At 38.7% G+C, this 22,152-nt stretch overlaps 1 protein-coding gene across 1 annotated transcript in view; it reads right to left on the bottom strand.

Annotated features, from left to right (window-relative positions):
• The window catches only part of abcb7 (ATP-binding cassette, sub-family B (MDR/TAP), member 7), a 64,758-nt gene that overhangs the window by 14,761 nt on the left and 27,845 nt on the right, over window positions 1-22,152 (bottom strand). Inside the window, exons 7-15 of the mRNA XM_036569385.1 lie at window positions 21,871-21,959; window positions 19,032-19,119; window positions 14,476-14,650; window positions 14,213-14,370; window positions 7,741-7,904; window positions 7,499-7,628; window positions 6,925-7,096; window positions 5,315-5,418; window positions 3,500-3,607 (exon numbers count right to left, since the gene is read on the bottom strand). Coding sequence (XP_036425278.1) covers window positions 3,500-3,607; window positions 5,315-5,418; window positions 6,925-7,096; window positions 7,499-7,628; window positions 7,741-7,904; window positions 14,213-14,370; window positions 14,476-14,650; window positions 19,032-19,119; window positions 21,871-21,959 — 1,188 coding nt within the window. The remainder of the gene's footprint in view (window positions 1-3,499; window positions 3,608-5,314; window positions 5,419-6,924; window positions 7,097-7,498; window positions 7,629-7,740; window positions 7,905-14,212; window positions 14,371-14,475; window positions 14,651-19,031; window positions 19,120-21,870; window positions 21,960-22,152) is intronic.

Below are 22,152 nucleotides of genomic sequence, written 5' to 3'. Positions count from 1 at the left end.
AACACATGCGCCGTTACTTCTTTGGTGGCATATTTATATGCATTTAAGGGGTTATCTTCAAATTCTCAGAATAGATCGCCAGCACAACGCTTGGTTGGATTAATTGCTTTACATGGCTATATCTAACTCAATATCTATTCATTTGTGAATAATATTTTGCCATTTCGACATGGTCCGATCTGGCCCTATTTGAAAAAAGTCTGGACACCCCTGATATAGGCAAGTAAGATGCTCAAACAGATTTGTTCGGCGTGCCTTTATCAGGAAATCTGTCATTCTTTCAGACTGTAATGCACTACAGGAAGTGTTGGGGCAACATTGCTTTTATTATTTGGTTGCATTTTGAAAAAAATATTCTTGACAGAACTCAATGCAAAAGGAGAAGAACCAATGAAGCAGTCGGTCACAATCATGACACTTTAGGTCACTTTTTTTAACTGCAATTAACAACTGAATGGTGCTTTTTTGTCACTGTATGCAACACTGAGCTCAAGCTCAACTGTTTATCTGCATACATGATTTAACAGACGCTCAACTGGCATCTGATAGGTCATGTGCACAGAATAGGGTTCTCTTCAAAGTGGTTTCAACCGGCCTACAGTGTTGCATAAATGATAGACCACAGATGCAGTGGCTGCACTGTGTGTTGCCGAAGAAGCAGACATTTGTCTTTACACTGCCTGGCTGATGTTTATCGTGCAATAGTGGAGATCTAGATAGCATCTAACAACAGGGAGGAAATTAGGGTAAAAAACAACAACAACCTTACAACCTTACGTAAAGTGGAGACAGGGCACTGGAAACGAAAAGACGGTGTTTGTCTGGAACCTTTTTATGCTCAGCGCTGCTGAGGGACAAAAAAATGGCAGAATTGGTCCCAAATCATGTTCAATTATGGCTACTTCTCGAACTGCAGTGAGATAAGCAGTCTCTTGAGAATAGCACAAACAAGAACGCAACAGGGCTGCCATTTACAATGTGCATTGGGCTGCAGTTTGATCAGAAGAAACATATATTGGACTCTGCATTAAAATTAGCCAGCACAATATGCTGCAGTGATGAACAATTAAACAACAGCTACACACTAACATAGTGGTACACACCGTTACACTCTCAGAAATAAATGTACTAAACTATCACTGGGGCAGTTCCCCTCTGTTCACGGGGGTGGGACCCTCAATGGTTAATCTCAGGGAACATAACTGAACCATAATCCACTGAAATTATATTTTCTAAGCTGTACTGACTCCACACTCCCCGTCTCATCTCCAGGCTTTTATTTTATTGTTCTGTTACAAACTTTTCACCTGGAAAACTTATTTAAAGTTCACAATTGGACTTTAAAGCCACTGTTGTACCTTTGAGGGAACACTTACACTGTTTGTACCTGAACAGAACCTTTATTTCTAACAGTGTATAGTGCTACACAACACTGTTCCAAAGTTTGGAATCACCATTAAAAAATTTGGAAGTTTTTAATAATATTCAATTACTGTTAAAAATACATGTATAAAATCATTGTAATATGTTGATACTTCAGGACGAAGCTGTAAAAAAAATTGAGGCTATACATTTTTTTTTTTTACATGTGTCCAGAATTACATGTAATATCAAGTATTAAGTTATAACAAAATTAACATCCAGAATTCCTTGTATTTGAAAACTGGTGATGAAATCTCAAACCCTAATGGTTGATAGTTGCTCATTATGCCAACAGACTGAAGATCCTCAATTGATATCTGCAGCAGCTTTCTCCGGTAGCCCTGTTCACACCACACTTTATCTCATGTTTCGTGAGGGAACCCGTTATCTGCGTACAGGACTGCTGCATGGCTTTATCAGTTTAAGAAGTATTAAAACATGTACAGTGCACCGCTACAGAATGTTCTGAAGCGTGACAACATATATTGAATAGAATATATAGAATATCCAGTGCACCAACTAACGCTACACAATAAAATAAAACTTATTAAAAGAAAACAGATTGAGAGATAAACAATTACTTTTGTGCATCTTTTGTGAGGATGATGTGTATAAGACACTGTCCAATTTCAACAATTGTGACAGACAGAAAACATGACAAATCGGCTCAAGCCTGCTAAAAACAAATAATTACAGTGTACTATTTATATCTTTAATCAAATCTTAGTGTTCCCACAGAACTCAAAAGTACCGAATAATGAATCATGCGGCTCTTTTACTGTCCTGTTGCTCCACGGCAGAATCAGATTTGTAGGTAAAAATAAAATAATCCTCCTTTACAGTAAAATAAAGCTCTGCTGATCGTTCAACACAGTTTAACAATAAATGGTCTTAAACTCTGGAGTTAATGTAGAACTGCTAATTCACCCTTTAGGTACGCAGACTTCTGGTCACCATAGCAACGACAACAACCTCACCTAGCTAGTAGCTAACGAAATGGCAAAGATAAAGATTTAAGATGAACATCAATAATTTGGAGACGAATAAACTTATTTGCATTTATAATCACTCCAGCTGGTTTCCCGAGAAGCTGTCAAACACTAAAAAGTCGCAAAGCTGAGGTCAGTTTCTCTTTTAAATTCTCCCGTTCCACCTTAAATGGTGCAACAGTTACATTCTGGCGCCTCCGGCACTATTTAAAGTGGAGTGAGAAGCGACTTCAGCCTTGTAAAAATCGAATGTTGAGAGACATTTTACAATAAACTGTTTAACTTCTGAGGAAAAGTTTCCTGCAGGAGATGGGAGAAAAGCGTCTGCGTTTTAGTTTATGTTATATTTTTAGCCTGTACTAGTACATCAGCACATACTGAGACAGTCAAGATGGTGAAACGGACATAAAATGTTGTGGCTCCCAAGGTGGTTTGATTTTGTTGAAAGGACAAAACGGCTTTTTTAACATTTACGGTTGCCGACCCCTAGCCTGGCTAGTAGCTAAGGCAAAGAAGAGTAAGATTCAAGACGAATATTGATAATCTAGAGACCAGTGGGTAGAATTATTACATTTACATGCACTCCAGCTGTCCTGATGCATTTAAACTGAATCTAGAAACTGTCAAACACTAAAAAGTTGAAATAAATTAAATCGTCCCATTTCAACAAAAGTGACAGACAGAAAATATCTGCGAATTGACTCAAGCCTACTATAAACAAATAATTAGTGTACTATTTATTATTTAACCAACTTAGTGCTTCCACAGAAAAAGTACTGAATAAAAATACCTTCTAATGTCTGTTTTGTAGTTTTCCAATCTACACTGTAGAAGATTTTATGGAAAAAAAATAATGGCAAATAGTGATAACAGACTTCTGAAATGTCAATAAAGGGTTCATCACCATTTTGAACAAACTCTCAGCAATGAAAGAACAGGGTAACAGTAGCTGATGCATAAAAGTGCCTGTGTAAGCTCGAAAAACTGTCCAAGTTATCTTAAGAAGCATTTAAAAGTTTTTCATCAATCCTCTTTACAGAATTCTCAACTGAACGTCTTATTGTGTTGCACACTGTAAGTGTTCTTACCTCATTCAGCACAATTATCTCATCTGCATCCACAACGGTGGACAGTCGGTGGGCAATGAAGACGGACGTCCTGTCTTTCACCATTTCTTTCATGGAACAGAGAATGTTCTAGAAAGCAATGAGATAAGGCACAATAATGTAATTCCCTGATTCATGCCAAGTTTGAAGAACAAATTTAGAAACATTAAAATTAATCCTCCCTCCACCCCCTCGGCGCTGTCTCAATGAGAGCTTGTCTGGCTTATAAAAGGGATGTTTCTCTGTTCCTTTGTAATAACTAGCACTGATATGATTGACAGGATTTATATGAGGGCTTCTTTTTGACATGATACAGGTATAGGGAAATAAATAAATAAATAAAAAGTGAAAGGCTTCAAAGCAAATATCTCCAGTGTGTGTAATAACCTATAAAGCCTCATCCTCATAAAAATAATTGAGCTTCTGCCTTGAGTGTAAATATCCATATGAAAAAGTCCACAATGACAGCAAAAAACCAAACCAGCTATATTCAGAGCAAAGTAACTGCTCTATCTACACTCTGAGTTAAGTGTAACTTTAATCGCTAAATACCTGAATATTACAAGGAGAAACTACTGCGGAATGCTTTGTATATGATTTATGGTGCAGAAAAAACATTAGATCTACCACCCCATTTCCAAAAAAGTTGGGACGCTGTGCAGAATGTAAATAAAAATAGAATGCAATGATATGCAAATCATGTAAACTATATTTTTAAAGGAAAATACTACAATGACAACATATCAAATGTTATAACTGAGAAATTGTATTGTTTTTGAAAAATATATGTCCGTCTTGAATTTGATGGCAGCTACACATTCCAAAAAAGTTGGGACGGGGGGCAGTTTACCACTGTGTTTCATCACCTCTTCTTTTAACAACACTCTGTAAGAGTTTGGGAACTGAGGAGATGCTGCTGTAGTTTAGAAAGTGAAATGTTTTCCTGTTCTTATTTGATACAGGATTTCAGCTGCTCAACAGTTCAGGGTCTCATTTCTTGTATTTTTCATTTCATAATGTGCCAAATTTTATCAGTGGTGACAGATCTGGACTGCAGGCAGTTTTTTTTTTTTAGAAATACGGAGCAATGCTGTTATAATACATGCAGAATGTGGTTTGACATTGTCTTGCTGAAATAATGAAGGACTTCCCTGAAAAAGACGTCGTCTGGATGGCAGCATATGTTGCCAAAACATGTATATATCATTCAGCATTAATGGTGCCTTCACAGATGTGCACGTCACTATACCATGTGCACTAATGCCCCCCTATACCATCATGAATACTGGCTTTTGAACTGTGCGCTGATAACAAGCTGAGTGGTCTTTAGCCAAGAGGATGCAGCGTCCATGATTTCCAAAAAGAATTTCAAATGTTGATTCGTCGGACCACAGGACACTTTTCCACTTCACCTCAGTCCATTTCAAATGAGCTCGGGCCCAGAGAAGGTGGCAGAGTTTCTGGATCCTGTTTATATATGGTATCTTTTTTACGTTTTAGAGTTTTAACTTGCATTTGTGGATGCAGCGATGAACTGTTTTCACAAACATTGGTTTTCAGAAGTCCATGCAGTGATTTCCACTACAGAATCATGTCTGTTTAAATGCAGGGCCCAAAAATCACAGCCAACAAATACAGTTTTTTGGCCTTGTCCATTACATACAGAGATTTTTCCAGATTCTCTAAATCTTTAATGTTATTATGTACCGTAGATGATAAGCAGCAAAAGTTCTTTGCTGTTTTTCGTTGAGAAACGTTACTCTTAAATTGTTGCACTATTTAAGACAAGCTCCTTACCTCTTCAGTAATTGAGTCCAGAGAAGAAGTGGCTTCATCATACAGCAGGATAGGAGGGTTCTTCAGGATCGCCCTGGCAATGGCAACACGCTGTTTTTCTCCACCTGTCATGAGCCAAAAACTTCACTGAGTTAAGCAATGACTGACCTCAGTCATTATGTAAATTAAGTATTAATAAATAAATAAACAAATAAATAAAGTGAATAATTGGAACTTAAAGTAGTTTTCACATACTTGCGTCTATAACATTTGCTTACAATCTAGAATGTTGGCATACAGCTGTATAAGTTTGGGCACTCCTCTGCAAATGATATATTTTGTTGATTTTGAAAGAGAAAAAAACTGCAGCACAACTACAGATAACCCCTGTGTGGTGTTCAGGTCTGTGGGACCCATTTTCAATGTTTACCAAAAGAAAAATGCGATTTATAATTATTTCAACCCCCAGATTCTTTGCCTTTGCTCATTTTCTGTGAAGAACATATAAAATGCACATTTTCAGTGCCTTCACACTCTTCACCCCCTACACATTTATACTATATTACACATGTGGTGTTAATATGTTTAAAAAATAATAATAAACTTTTCTGAAAATATTACTTTATATTTAATTAACTTTGGACACTCTGCTAAGTCAGTACTATTGATTAATAAGTCAGTAATAAGAATTCTACTCTTGTTTTAGGAATTTCATCCACTCTTCCGTGCAGAATGGGTCTGGTTCTGTAATATTCTTGAGCCATTGTGAATGCACAGCATTTTTAAGATATACCCACAGATTTTCAATGATGTTCAAGTCAGAGAACTGTGTTACACCAGACTTCAGGTAGTTTCTGTCCTCACACCATTACACTCATTAATAGTTGCTGCATTTTTGTTTATGTTGTGTTACTTGTAAGAAACATGTTCATTTTCTTCAGTTTAAGCAGGTAGAGCATACTGGATACTGGAAAAAAGGTTCTGTAAGACAGCGACTGAGGATCTATCAGTGCATAGAACCGCATGTGGTCTGTACTTACATCTCCTTTTTGTCTGGGAACAATGAAAATGCTCTCAGATGGTGTGCCAGTAAAACCGAAAAATTTATTTAAAGCAACCTGACCAACCCCACAATTCTATTGTTAAACGGCTATTGTCATTATTGTCAATAAACTGGCAAAGGGGTGCTACTGTATAACCAAAGACAAATTTCTTGTATGTGCAAACAAATGAGTGCTATTTCAGGTTAGATTTGTTCCATGATTGGATCAGATTCATTTGAATTTCTCCAACACTGTATTCAGCATTTTTTGATGTCATGCCCATAACCATTGACACCAACATGCCATCTCTTATGTGAACTACTGGTATGCAGGAAAATCATCTAATATGACTCTGTACCCAGCCTCCACAGTCCTTTACGCCATTTTTGACATCACGCCAGTGATCGTAATACATACTGGTTTGATCGTGAATATCTTTAAGCAATACATCATTAAAAAATAACACAGAACAAAATCAACTGGTTTATATTAACATTATTGACACTGGCCCACTGCTAGCCATGTCAGCAATTTTGGCGAAGTGTTCCCTAAACAAACAACCAGTGAACTGATGCATTTTCACTATACCTGAAAGCTTCAGGCCTCGCTCTCCAACCTGTGTCTCATATCCATGAGGCATTTTGAGGACAGCGTCGTGGATGCCAGCAAGCTTAGCCACTCTGTACACGTCCTCCGGCGTAGCGTTGATGTTGCCGTACTGCAGATTGTAGAAGATGGTGTTGTGGAAGAGGACTGCATCCTATAGCCAGAGACAAACAAGATAAAAGCTTTGAATACTGAGACTTGTTGAACTACATTTTATTGATCATAATATCAAGCTTATGTTGCATGGCTTGAGTATATGTTTACAGAATGCAAATGTAGAGAAAGTAAAGTAGAGAAATACTAAAACACTGCAGCAGTAGGATAGTGAATTCCCTGGGACAGCTATACTTTTACAACGAGGTCATTTGTTAATATCTGAGTCAGTCCTGGTCCTCGAAGAGCCTTTAACTGCACAGCTCAGTGACTCATTAGACAAATAATAAGGCCTTCATTAGTTTCTAAAAAAGGGAACCACTAAAAAGTGCATTGTAGAACTATTCCAGGAACAGGACTGGGAAAACCTTAGATTGATTTCATTTTACAGAGCAGTACTTACCTGAGGCACCACCCCTAAAGCCTTCCTCAGACTTTCCAGACTAACATCTCGAATGTTCTGGTTTGCGATATAGATGTTTCCTTGCTGGGGTTCATAGAACCTAAAGAGCAACCTGACGATTGTGCTTTTTCTACAATAAAAAAAGAACATTTATCAATACCTACCAGACAAATACCACACAACAGCATTTCCCACAAACTGGCGGTAAAGTGGCGCAGCACTGCTTTCCACTGTGCACTTACCCAGACCCGCTGCCTCCGACAATTGCTACCTTCTTCCCAGCAGGCACTTCGAAGGAAACCCCGTTGAGGACCTTTTGTCCCTCCAAGTACTCAAAGTAGACATCCTCAAACCTGATGGTGGCCTCCTGAGGGGTAACCAGCAACGGAGGAGCCAGCTCTTTCTCCTTCAACACACAGAACACGAGGAAGAGGTTTATTTTGGCTGGTGGAAAAAATCATATTGATTTTTTGAAGCATGAGGAAAAAGGGACAGTCTGGCATTTGTAGACCGTGGCCTGCTGTTTCAGTTACTCGGAAATCGGTCAAGTGAGCTTGGAGTTTTGGAGTCAATGCTTGTCAGGCATGTGCTTGATAATTCTATTTTACTGTGAACAGATCAGCACGAACTCCCTATTTTAGGGAAAACTGGAATTTATGGTAATAAAAGTGTGAATCACTCAGAATACAACACAACACACCTACAGTTTAATTTAAAACCCACACCTGTATTAAAAATGCTAAAATAATTTTTAATCATAACTTGTCAAAATATAGCTGTAGTGTAATTTTGAAAGATGTTAAAGAAGAAGTTTTCCATTAAATTAATCCACTTTCCACAATTCAACACTCCAGTTATTTTCCAACGTAATCTCCTTCTGCTGAATCTATATCATATACCTGATTAGCTCGGACAATAAGCAAGCACAATCATAATCGGCTAGAATCAGATTCGGCCAATTTTTGCTCCATTTAGATGTTTTAGCTGATGCGTTTTACGGTTTTATGATATACTTAATGTAAACCAGCTAAACACACTAATGTTGCTTTTTTTGAAAGAATATTTTTCATATTTTTACACAGATTTTATTCAGCTATCCTAGTGAGAAACTATTTTAGATTATATTGCATCAATCATTAAAGGAGCTACTTTTCCATAGCAGCCCGGGGCCTTTTCTGCCCGTGGTCACAGTTTTGCCTCTACAACCTGCTCTAACACGCACATACAGAAACCATGGATATTTCTAGTAAGTTCATGACTGTTTTGTCACATAAAATTTATTTAATAGCAGTATTGCATGCAGAAATATTCATTTTGTAAAGAACCCTTTTTTTTCCTCTAGCATAATGCTAATTTTCATTAGCACCAAGCTAATATTACTTGTGGTTCTGTAAATATTTCAACATAAAGCCTATAATAGTCCAAACCCGAGGAGCCTGTTAGTAGTCAAGCATGTTGTTAAATGAAATCACGTTCATTTGTACAATGCATTTACTACATATATAATAATATGCAAACGTTTTAACACCCTGGTCAAATTATGTTTTGCAGATTAGTGAAAACAATGCATCTTCTACAGAGATCAAACATCAATATAACATTTTTCTGCACATTTTATTGTACAATTTCTAGTTACTTGCTTAAATATATTCAAAGAGTGACTGTGCATTAGCATGTGCAGAAGTGTCTCTTTAGAGGATGTATTTTCTTATTTTCACTTAAAAAAAAAAAATCAACAAAACATGTCATTTGATCGGGGATGACACAACCTTCAGATATGACTGTACATGTGATTTGTGACTGCAGGCCTGTGTGCATTTCTGCATCCTCTACTGTTCTACTCTCTACATTCGGTCAAAAACTGCCCCCCCCCCGTAGAAAGGTGATGGGACATGTGTTTGTAAAGGCAACAGGAATCACGTTTGTGTAAAGTGCATGTAGATCTGAGCATCTGTTAGGACTGAACAGTCCACAAACTGTTGAGTAAAAAAGTGAATTGAAAATGTTATTGGAAAAAAGGACAATTAATAACAACCTGCCAAATTAGTGATGTGATCATTTCAAAGCTTTTTAAATGAACTAAGAGCAAAAATGACTGAAAATGCATGTATAAAAGAACCAACTCTGCCTTTTATGCTGTAGACTGGGGTTCAATCCCCGCCTGGGCAGCACCCTACACTATACCAATAAGAGTCCTTGGGCAAGACTCCTAACACTACCTTCACCTTCCTGTGTAAAATGATCAAAATGTAAGTCGCTCTGGATAAGAGCATCTGTCAAATGCCATAAATGTAAGTTAAGTGGGTTTCTGTTTTTTCATGAAGTGTAGGAAAACACACACATACAAAAAATACATATCGTCTGTGGTTATCGACTGTGTAACCCTACATTCACACCGGCAGCGACTTTTCGCCTCGTTGCCCAAATCGCTGATCACTCATCACCTGTGGGTGTTTCTGAACTCGACCAGACTGTTGGTTACTATGGTTTCACTGACGCCAAACACAAATCCGAATTCAAATTAAAAATCGTAGTGAGAAATCACTTAAGTGCTTATTGTTATTTAATCCCTGTCTGTGCAGTCAGTTCGTTTCCAGCTGTAGTAGGAACAATTATCTAGAAACCAAAAAAGGAGTGTACTGTTTCACAGTGGCAGAGATAAAGCACATACTACGCTGCTCAATGCTCAATTCCTACTGGTCATCGCCACACCGCTTCACTCCTTATTTGCTTAAAGTTAACTTTGTTGCATCGCAGACTCGCATTACCTATTCTCGCGCCGCCTCCTGTCGCCGGAACTCGCCAGCTTTCATTGAAAATGAATGAACTCTGGCTGCTTTGTTGCATCGCGTCGCCACTAGTGTGAATGCAGGGTATCTGGTTGAAAAAGGCCGATGTATTTATTCCTTTAAACCATCTGCATCACCTTTGTAAAACAGCATGTAACTGTCAAGACCAGCAATTGGTCTCATGCATATTACAACTCTAAAAAAGTCTGGAAACTAAAGTCAAGCAGCCCAACGCTTTTGGTACAACAGAAGTACTCAGCAAGTTTACACTAATTCTACATACAGCCACATTATTTTAGAAATCAAATTAGAGTCCCCAGTAATGGCTTGATGGGCTGTTCAGTCATGCAGAGAGCCATGGTGAAAACCATTACTGATCACTGGGAACAATTGGACAGATTTTATTCACAGTAATTACAGGCTGCATACAGAATTAGCCAAATGAAGAATGAGCTTCATCAACCTCAAATGCATTTCAACCCCCCTCTTCCCTCACCTCTAAATCTCCCTACCACCCCCACCCCCACCACTGATGGCATGAAAAAAGGCAGGGAAAAAAATAAATAAATAAAAAGCAAAAAAAAGGTTGCAGGGATTAAAATAAATACTAAAGCAAATGTTATGCAAATTCATAATGTTCAAATCCATAGAGAGAATAGGAGTTAAGGATGTGACTGTGTTCCAAAAAGCACTGACATTTCAGGAGAGGTATGCATTGTGGAGAGAGAACAATAAGTCCTGATGAGCCTGGGACTGCAGTTATGAACACGCAGAACAATTCAAAATCATCATCGGCGGCGAATTATTGTCAGGTTAAAATAACTGCTCTTGTGCAGCCCACTGACTCCATCAAGACGGTCGCACTAATAAATCAGACGAGGAGCTGCGACGAACCAACTTTAGCTGCGCAAAACAAACATGCTGATTTGGTCACGAAAGCCTCTTGGCACTGTGAATGTGGCTCAAGACTGTATGATCTCTGAATGATGAGGCTCTGCAGGGGTGTAAAAGTTGATCTGAAGGCGCTGATTCAACACTGATTTTGGAATGTAAGGACAGATCGTTAGCTTTTAATCACCTAGGTTGACACAAAGGGTCTTACAAAGGCAAGTTTTGACATGTTTTGACTTCTGGCTTAGTGCTTAATGCTTAATGGGGAATTCCACTAATTTTTCAAAGACGTCGGTATAATTCAGTCGTTAAGATGTAAACAAAGCCATTCAGAGTGGTTGGAAATGCTTCATTGTAGAAAAGCGTAGCAACTTTATTTACAATGGAAGCGATGGGAACCAGGAGCTGTGATGTCTACAATGCAAATGCAGCAATTTTATTACTATCTAAAAATAATCAGTGAACTTACAGATGTCTGAGTTTTTACATTTAATATCGATGATGTTAAAATAGTACTAAATCTTCTTTGGGTACTATCATGACCCCTGGTTCCTATTAGTTGGTATGTTTCTCTTCAATGGGCCATTTCACGTCAAACAACGCTTAATGACTGAAATATTGAAAAACAGGCTGAATTCCTCTCTAATTACAGACTCATGCTATAACTAGGGCTGTAGTCAAGGCCACGGCCCAATCCCATTTTATCACTTAGCCCTTAGCCCTCCTTTTTGCATGTTCAAGCCAAGGGGTAGGGTCTCCCGATTGTCAGTGCTTCTCATACATACATTACTGTACCAACCAAATACTGTATATTGCTGTTCTGGTTGCCTCAGTGACTACTATGCTCATATATGCTAGGCTGCTAATATGTCATAGTATGTTACAAATATTTACATATTAGTATTTATTTATTGTACTGTATTGTCTGAACTGTGTTTATTGTATTGTCTCGCACTTGTGTTCATGTGTTGTTCGTTTCACTACTTGTACAGAGCTGAATTGACAAAGCCTGACTTGACTTGACATAGGTTATACTTTAGCATTGTGTCCATGTATATTTCAACCCATTTAAAAATGTTTAGCACTTTTTTTCTCAGTACGTTTCGAAAAACAACGCACTTTGACTCCAACTTGGCTGAAACATGAACACAGCTCGGGTCAAGGGAAAGCGAGGCAGAGGAGGCCGTGAGAGATTGAGCAGAAAAAATAAACAAGGAGAAGGAAAGAGCCAGGTCAGATACTCTTCCCTGCTAATTGCTGGACTTAACTGACTCCATTAGCTTGGTTATGAGCACAGTGATCATAGTTTTGTACAGAACCAACTAGACTAAAGTTTCTCCTGTTAGTCCTAAAACACTGCCAAAGCACATGAACATGTATGTTTTCATGCTTCTAAATAAGACTCTGATAGGCAGTGCAAACTCGCCGAGCCAAGAACCTTAGAAATGTATCTAAATCAGCATTCTTTAGTGTGCACAGCATTTAATTGTATTTTATTTAAGCTAAAGCCAAGTGTTTGTGTTTAAGGGCAAAATTGACGTAGGAAACAAGTTGAAAGGGAATCATTTGGCTACCAATGGGCCATAATTTCCCCTACGAATAGGCAGTTCTCTAGGAAACCAAGGGACATCCGATGTGCAGATAAACGGAACAATATTTTTAAATGAAAAAAATAAAATGAGGTGTTATTCATATTTGGCTGTAACAGACATACCCACATAAATGACCCCCAGCCCTCTGGCTACACCTCAGCACCACTGCATTTTTCATATCTGTGGAAAACACTGAATATGGAGGTGATGCTGGGCTGCTGTGCTGAAATGTCTGCATTTTCTTCATTTTACTGCATTTATAACTGTATACAAATAAGCGTTACACTTCTCTGTTCTATTAATCCAGGTGGATTTAATCTTAATTAGTGCAGTTTAAAAATGTGTATTGCCATCAGCAGATATATAAATGAAAGATATCAATTACTGGCAGCAGCCCACAATTCCCATATCAGTGCATCCCTACTAAGCGTGACATGCACACCTCTAAAATTCAACCACACTGAGCTGGGTGTCAAATGAATCCTGACTGGCTGTCCAGTAGCATTGCTGGCAAGAGGAGACTAACAATACGCAACAGAACAGTAACAATATGCGAATCAGAACTAGCATAAAATCAAAATGGAGCAGCTCACGAATTGGCTAGCAGAAAAGCTGTGATGTCACAAACATTTATATGACCCATCTTAGAAACTTTACAAAAACAGTGAAGTAAATATTCATTCTTGGAGAGAGAATAAAAAAAAACAAAAAACAGGACAATTATCACTTCACTTTCTGTGCACTCTGGTTTAGAAAAAAAAATAAAAAAAAATATATATATAAAAAAATATATATGTTTAATTGCTAGTTGTAAGTATTTATATGGTAATAATTCGTTATTGATTTTGTTTTTTTAGGGCCCATATGTTAGTTTTCTTGTACTTTATTTTTTTCCTGAAAGGTCCATTTTATAATGTGTGTGGTTTTAATTTTTAAATCACTATTTTCCCAAACTCTCTTTATCTTTTAGAATTGAACAGGCAGTTTTTGTTACAGTCTCTCTAAGACCAATATTGGATAACTGAGCTTTGTTCTGATTGGCTGTTCTGTACTGTGCCTTATCCACAGAGCACTCAGACCTGAAACACTCTTTCTAGCTTCAATATGAACAGGCCTACTGCTGTAGGCTCAATAGCTGGATATATATAAATGTATTTGTTCTTGTGCCAACAAAGAAACGAATTCAAAACAGGCCTTTATTGCAGCTTAGTTTCCATAAAAAACTGTTTGGACTGAGTGGTAAATGGTATGTTTTGAAACTTTAACAATGTTAAAACAGGTTTTCCGTTAAATTGGCCCTTATAAATGATAGATAATTTAGATTTGTAACAAAACCAGCCAAATCAAACTGTGGTGAAACAACAATCTTTGAATCTTACAGTGCACAGAATTTCTAAAGACATCAGCACAGGTTTACTAAAAGACAGTCAAGGTGAGTCTACCTTGATCTTGGTGTCCACGCTGAGCAAGGTGAAGAGTGTGTCCATGTCGATGAGGGCCTGTCTGGTCTCTCTGTACACTGTACCCAGGAAGTTCAGTGGCAATGAGAGCTGGAAGAGGAGCCCATTGACCATCACTAAATCGCCCACAGTCATTGTTCCTATGAAAGACCAAACATCAAAATCAAAATATTCTGTGATTTAGCAAAAATGTAATCAGTCTATGTATATGAGAAAGAGTAGCATTGTGTGATCCTGATTTTCACCTGCCATTATGCTCTTGCTAGCCAGCACCATAATAGCTGTGAGGCCGACACTGAAGATCGCACTCTGTCCAAAGTTCAGCATGGCCAGGGTAGAGGTGGTCTTCAGTGAGGAGGACTCATAAACCTTCAGAAAGCCGTCATATCTCTCTGCTTCATATTTCTCATTGTTGAAGTACTGAACAGAGGGAGAGAGAGAAAGGAGAGAGAGGGCAGTCTCAACAAAAACGAACACAAAAGGACATTTAGTGGAAGGAGATAAGACGGCTGGAGGGCTAAATCCATCTGAAAATCAGAGAAAGAGCTGCCTGAGGACATGCAAAGGAGTGAAACTCTCAATAATCTCTCATTGGCCCTCATTCATTGAAGTTATGTATGGTCAAAACTGATAGAAAAATGAGCGCAGTTACCATTTAATTATAATTACACGGTGCTTTTGTTTTATTCTTCTAACACTGACCAAATAAACAATACAGGACACAGCTACTGCAGAATCATCTCATATGATGCAATAATACAGCGTTTAGGTATTATTTAAGAAAAAGTCACATTACACAATCACACCATTCTACCTAGTCTTTAAAAAAAAAAGTTTATTTCCCATTGTATTGTTTTCAGTCATTGTAATTTTACATTATAAAGGTCAGTAGGGGGAGCAGTGCACTCATACAGCCACTGGCTTAAGAGCTGCTGAATACTGTTGTTTTATTGAAGAAGTGCTGTTGGGTTGGCGCTTGATTTCACGCACCGAAGCAGAATCATTCGCACTGAATTCTCTCTTTCCATGTCATATGGAAGTTTCACGCATCAGAGGCTAAGGTAGTTCCTATGTCATTAAAGGTGGTCAAATCTGCACCCTTTTCTGTGCAACTTTGATGAACAAGTGCTAATGTTTATTACCATACTTTCAGGCTATCAGGAAATTCCAGTTTGAATCCCTATACTGGTCTCTGAGCAGAACCAGAGCACCTTTATCATCTTCACAGAATGATATCTTAAAACTTTTTGAGTAAACTGGAGCTTCAGGAAGCAATACAGGCTTGTGCTGATCTGTTTCAAACATGCATACAGACACCCTGGAGATGAGGGCTGAACAACTGTCTAACCAATATCGTGATTTATGAATATTTTCTTTAAATTAAGCTCCCGGCTTCATCAAAATGACCAGGAAATACATTTTTGAGACTTGAGGCTGACTGAATATAATGTGCCAGACTGCCATTTCATGAACTCTGCATTATTAGGTTAAATTTCTCCACACTAAGGCAACTGTAAATAACGGAGCATATAATTAAAATCGCAGCTCTTGAAGAAAGAAATAAAATAAAAAAATAAATAATTGATCATTAAGCCCAACTGAAGGTTCAGCTTTTTTTGAACAGACATTTTGTCAAAGGCTTAAAGAGGGCATTCCGTTGCATCAGTACGCACAAAATATCAGAGATCCAGAATGCAGCACATAGGCACAAACAAAAACAAGAAATGAACAAATAAATAAAAAACAACGACTTCCTCCGCTCTACCATTCAGAAATAGAACCGCGTCACGGATAAATTAATTAGTTTCGAAACGTGGTGAACAGAGGTGAGGCGATAAACACAGCTTGTTAAACACGTCCATTTTTATCTGTAGAACTGCCGGAGACGGGCCAGGATCACAAAAGCAGCATGTGCAAATGAGAGAAGGGGACCTGCCGAAATTGGTCCGTATTGGCCTCTTTACATAAAACCGATAGCATTTTGCGACCCCTCTTTGCCGCATGCCGAGAGAACTGCTCGGGCTCATTAGCGCATTACGCGCGTGCACGGCAGCCTCCGTCGCGACGTGATCAAACAGACAAGTCTCCTGGACTGTAATGACAATCTGAATATTTCATTAGAGAGCGTCAAACTTAGCAAGAGCGTCCTGTGCCAATTATCTACAAGAGCAAAAGGTATCAAGGAGCATGTTGCAGGCAGAGGAGCTTTATAAACAATTTCTCTGCTGTCAGTAAAGTGGGTTTAGCAGGCTGGGGAAGACGAGTGCGGTGAGGAAAAGAGAAAGGGAGCAAGAGAAAAAGAGAGAGAGAGAGAGAGAGAGAGAGAGAGAGAGAGAGAGAGAGAGAGAGAGAGAGAGAGAGAGTTCGTGTTATGCAGGAGCTTTTGTGAGAGTGGAACGGATTTTGAGTGGGTGGAGATCTAATTATGTATGCACACTGGCTTACAGTGATACTAAATCCAGCTGCATTGACATCAATGACACAAAATAAAGCCCTACACAAAATATATCTGTGCTTAACAACAAGGACATAAAAGGAGGAGAGGGGTATAAAAAAATGAGAGCAAAGAGCAAGAACGAGTTAAGAGCTGAAACCGAGGTTGAAAAAGTCCATCGAAACCATCATTAGGCAAACAGAGGGCAAAGGGTTTCAACTAGCTGTGGGTCAAAGGGCTGGAAGAATATTTTGATATTCAATTATTTTTTGAATGAATCAACTAATAATTCAGCCGTAACAATAAAACGTTTGGCAATGTTTTGATAAACTGAGGTTTTGTAAATGTTCACAAAGAGATAAATTACCAGTACAGAAGAAAATGTGGGATTGTGTTTAAGCCTGTCCAGCTACAGTAAATAATAAGCTACAGCTAAAATAAGTGCTATAATAATAAATATACAGATTAACATATAGATTAAGTGTTTCAGACCGCAGCATCATTCACATTTCACATTTTCACCTGCTAATTCACTAGAAGAGCTCTGTGCCAATAGGCGTCCTGGACAAGTGGAAGACATTTTGTTCACATTAAAACTGTTTCTAAACGCAGTGTTAAGCTAATTAACCAATTCTCTGTGGTTGGCTAGCTAATGTAAATAATGCTGTGAAAGGACGAGCAGCCGAATGTTCAATAGTAGGTAAATAACTGTTACGGCTTAGAACATTCCAGTGACTGATAATGCGCTTGAGGGATTTTTGTAAGGATAACATTGGCTCATTCTGACAAATCACTTTGGCTTTGTTCTCTCAGCAGGTAAAAGTGACCCAAATCTGATCTTCTTCTTCATGTGTGACACAGATGTGTGTCTGTGTGTTGGCGTGAACAGATAAACACACTGAATCTGACATTTTCAATTCCAATTTGAGACGCTTTCATGTGGTACTGAAATCCGACCTGTATCCGATCTGCAGCAATGCGACTCAGTCTGAACAGCCAGATCAGAATTCATGCGACTTTTACGTCAATCCAACTCAAAACTCGTGCTGCTGGGACTCGTAAACATTCAGGCTGAGGTTTCTGTTCCAAAAAATTAAGAGACTTATCGCAACCGCTTTATGTCCGAAGAGATTTTGAAGGAAAGGTCCGAACGCGGCCGTAGGAAAACGAGGCTGCAGCGTCAAAGAACAGTAACAGCAAAGTCAAAAAAAAGTTTAAAGAATCCGAGGACACGAAGCAAACAAGTTTACCTCTGGATGAGTCGTGAAGCAGCGTGACGCTCTGATCTTTTGCACAATGTGGGTCAGTTTAGGAGCTGATCTGTTCAGACTGATGTCTCATACAGATCACATTTAAAAGATACTGTGAACAGCCAAACATAAAAATCGGATTTGGTGAGCAAATCAGATTTGGGCCTTTTTACCTGCTGTGTGAACTGCATGTCCTCAGGGAGTAGTTTGGTTTGCCAGAATACCAGCATAAAAGGAAAGCTAACATTTACTGACCATGCTTTAGAATCAGAGGGGCATGTGTTGTACGTGACTACCTTATCTTTCATTTTACGGAAATGGTTCGGAGAATGCCAGGAGAACATTACCTGCCTGACTGCACTGTGCCAGCTGTAAAGTTTGGTGGAGGAGGGATGATGCTATGGGGCTGTTTTTCAGGGGTTGATCTAGAACCCTTAGTTCCAGTGAAGGGAAATCTTAATGCTTCAGCAGAACAAGACATTTTGGACAACTGTACACTTCCAACTTTGTGGGAACAGTTTGGGGAAGAACCTTTTCAGTTCCAGCATGACTGAGCCCCAGTGCGCAAAGCAGCTCCATAAAGGCCTGACTGGGTGAGTTTGGTGTGGAAGAACTTGACTGGCCCTCACAGAGCCCTGACCTCAACCCCATCACACACCTTTAGGATGAGCTAAAACAGAGACTGTGAGCCAGACCCTCTTATCCAACATCAGTGTCTGACCTCACAAATGCTCTTCTGGATGAATGGGCAGAAATTCCCAAAGACACAAGACGAAAGCTTTTAGCCTTCCCAGAAGAGTAGAAGCTATTGTAGCCACAAAGGGGGACCAACTCCATATTAACGCCTATGGATTTAGAATGGGACTCATAAAAACCTCTGTATGTGTAACGTGTAGATGTCCCAATACTTTTGTCCTTACAGTGTATTTCCACACAGGGCGAAACAGAAACCCTTCGCCAGTTATGAAGCGAGAATTCCCATCAAATTAATTCATAGACTAATTTGCCCTGAGCAAATCACACTAATTAAACATGACATTCTGACAGGGGAATAAATATTTGCACCAATAAATGGGCACTTCATCTTCTGGTGGTTGGACTAAGAGGAAGGACTCACCTTAACAGTCTCATAATTGAGAAGAGAGTCGATGGCCGCGTTGCCAGCTTCGTTATCCGCCTTGTTCATCTCTATCCTGAAACGGGTCCTGATCCAAGACACATGGGGGGCAGTTAGCATGGCAGAAAATTCTCTCGGATAGACAAAAAGGCATTTTCTAAACTTCAAGTTTTTAGTGGTCTGCTCACTGTTTTTCTACAGCCAGTTTTAGCCCAGCCTAAATTATACTACAATGGAAACCATTCATTGATATTTCTAGTTCTGAATGTAACTGTGGTTCTATTACATTTCTCCTGACCACTGGAGGCGGTGAGTAAGCACAGCGGGCGACAGATTGGATTGCACTCCTAACAGCCCACCGACACTGTTGGACATTCAGGATTCTACTCTGACCTCCACAGGATAAGAACAGTGACTCACCTTGGATTTTCCACAGGCTACCAGACTGTAACACGTGAGGTGATTCAATTCAATATGAAAGATCAATACAGGACTTCATATCAAGGCATGTTATGCTTTATGCAATTCCAATCCTTAAGGCCGTTTTCTGTTTCTCTCTATTTACACCAATGTTGCAGACATAACATTAGTCCTGTCATAATTACTTATTAAAATTGATTAAAATTTTTACATAAACAATTTTTTATATAAAATATTGATTAAAACTGACATTATCACCTTTGTGAGAACATTGCAATTTGAATGACAAACAGGAAGTCATGTTCAGACGTTTGAATATTCTCCACAAGAGGGAGCCAAGGCGAGGAAACCAACACCAGCAGGATCTCACAAATGCACCTATGTTTGTAGTTATAAATGTCATGTATATAAAATTAAAATTAATTGCTTGCCATCATAAACTGCATGTATATAGTTACTCAATTGTATCAAAATAATTAAATGAATCAATTATTAATACAACTGATAGTGACCGCTCTACACACCATAACAGATATTACGCACAATAATGTCTTACAACAATCAGTTTTTTGTAAGGCTGACTTCAGCCTTGATACTTTAGTGTTTGTCAGTTTCTCGTTGCACATTAAACGTATCAGGAAACCAGCTGGAGTGATTATAAATGTAAATAAGTTCATTAGTCTCCAAATTATCGATGTTCATCTTAAATCTCTCTCTTTGTCTTCTTGTTTGTTACTAGCTAGGCGAGAATGTTGTCTGCGTTGCTATTTGACATGCAGTCTGCGCGCCAATCTTCAGAGTTAAGGGGGGGTGAATTAGCAGCATTTAAGACCATTTATTGTTAAAACCGTGTTATTTTACTGTGAAGGAGGATTATTTTATTTTTATTTTATGTTACTTGGCATTATTATGACACAGATGTGCGTCCGTACTCAGTCATTAAGAACCAGGGCGTTTGCACTATGTTGCGCTATGGAGCAGAGATACAGCGTCCCGTCTCGAAGATCTTACTTTTTAAGATTTTTAATGACACAGCGAACCCCCCACTCTCTACAACGAGACCAAAACCGAAGTTATGAAATCACTGAAGAATACAGGTATCCTACGTGCTGCATGGACACCCATTGCCACAGGATCTTATTTCACCATAACATTTTATCGCAGATGAGTGGCAGCCTGTGTCTCATGTGCTCCAAACAAGAGCAGTGAATGAGAGCCTTCCAGTTGACCTGCCACATCACTGCCGTTTGTTTTATTAATAAAAGATATTGGAAGTAAATTCATTGTGGATCATTACAAATACTTTGCTTTAAAAGTACCAAGCCCTCACACAGTGAGGAAAAAAATAAATCCTGTATAGAAAAAAAGATGCGTAGATAATCGTTTTATAATCTCATTGCAGCCTCTGAATTATAATCAAATCAAATCATGGGGTGCCTAGAGATTCCCACCCTTAGTACACACTGTGGAACAATTTTAAAGTGAAAACAGCTCAACAGCAACCTGTAATATCTGTAGTGTCAGTGCTTTAATTACAGCTAAACTAGCTAACACAGTTAATCTAGCTACATGCAAAATGGTCCATAAAGACATGGCTACTACAGCACATTTACAGCCAAAAAAGCAGCACTTCGCTGACGTTAGAGCAATTTAAAACACAAATAGTGTGTTATTTGGTCTAAAGCTAAAACAAAAACAACAACAACAACAACAACAACAACAACAGTTCACACAGTGTGTCACACTTTGCACTTACTAAAAATGAAGCAAATTTACTGTAGTATTTGAATTTGAATTCACTTACCAAAGTTACCTCCTGCACTGTATATCGATATTGTCGGAAAAAACCTCGTATCTCTATTTTTGTCGTTTTTCAGTTTTTGGCATAGTCTGAAAATACCAGTTGCCTTTTACATTGTGTGTAAATTCACGATGAAAGAACTAAAAGAAACGGCCCAAAATGACTTGGAAAAAACTCTGGTTCTGTTGACTTGCATTAAAAGTAAATTAGGTTTTTTCCTTCCCCCGTAAAGTTACTATTTTGGAAATACGAGGTTTTCTTCCGACAAAAGCGATATGTAAATAATACTCTATTTTGCACTTCGAAGTTGAATCTAATCTTATCTAATCTAATCTATTCACTAAAGGACTCGGATCAGGACTGGGCCAAAAAATAAACTTGATCAGAACAACTGTAGTAACGGGGAGCTAGTCTGGGGAATCTGCAGTAGCCTTCCAATCCAGTAGCCTTTAAATAATTCGAGGTGAGCAATCCAACCTCTTGCACACTGCCTCTGGTGGTCAGGAGAAAAACAAACAAAAAAAACAAAAACAAAAAAAAAAACAACACAAAAGCAGAAGCAAGACCAAACAAATGGACAAGAATTACATGCTTGCAATTTTTAATATCATACTGTACCTCCACTGCGTAACTGCGATGGTGAACGCTGTGTAGGCCGCCAAGGTCCCCACAGTAACGAGTGCAAACTGACCGCCGCATTTATAATACTGCCAGAAAGACGAATAGCGTTTCATTAAACAGTGACACGTTTACACAGGCCGTGACATACTTCGAGTTCAGAGGAAATGCCTGTCTCAGCCTAATCTGGCTGGCTAAAAAGCAGCCGCAGTCATTTCACGCAGCACTTAACACACTTCCATTTTGCGATTATGCCCATTAAATTGAGTGTTACAAATGGAC

Source organism: Colossoma macropomum, unplaced genomic scaffold (genome assembly GCF_904425465.1).
Source record: "Colossoma macropomum unplaced genomic scaffold, Colossoma_macropomum, whole genome shotgun sequence".
NCBI classification, from domain to species: Eukaryota; Metazoa; Chordata; class Actinopteri; order Characiformes; family Serrasalmidae; genus Colossoma; species Colossoma macropomum.
This window is presented reverse-complemented; position numbering and strand designations above follow the sequence as displayed.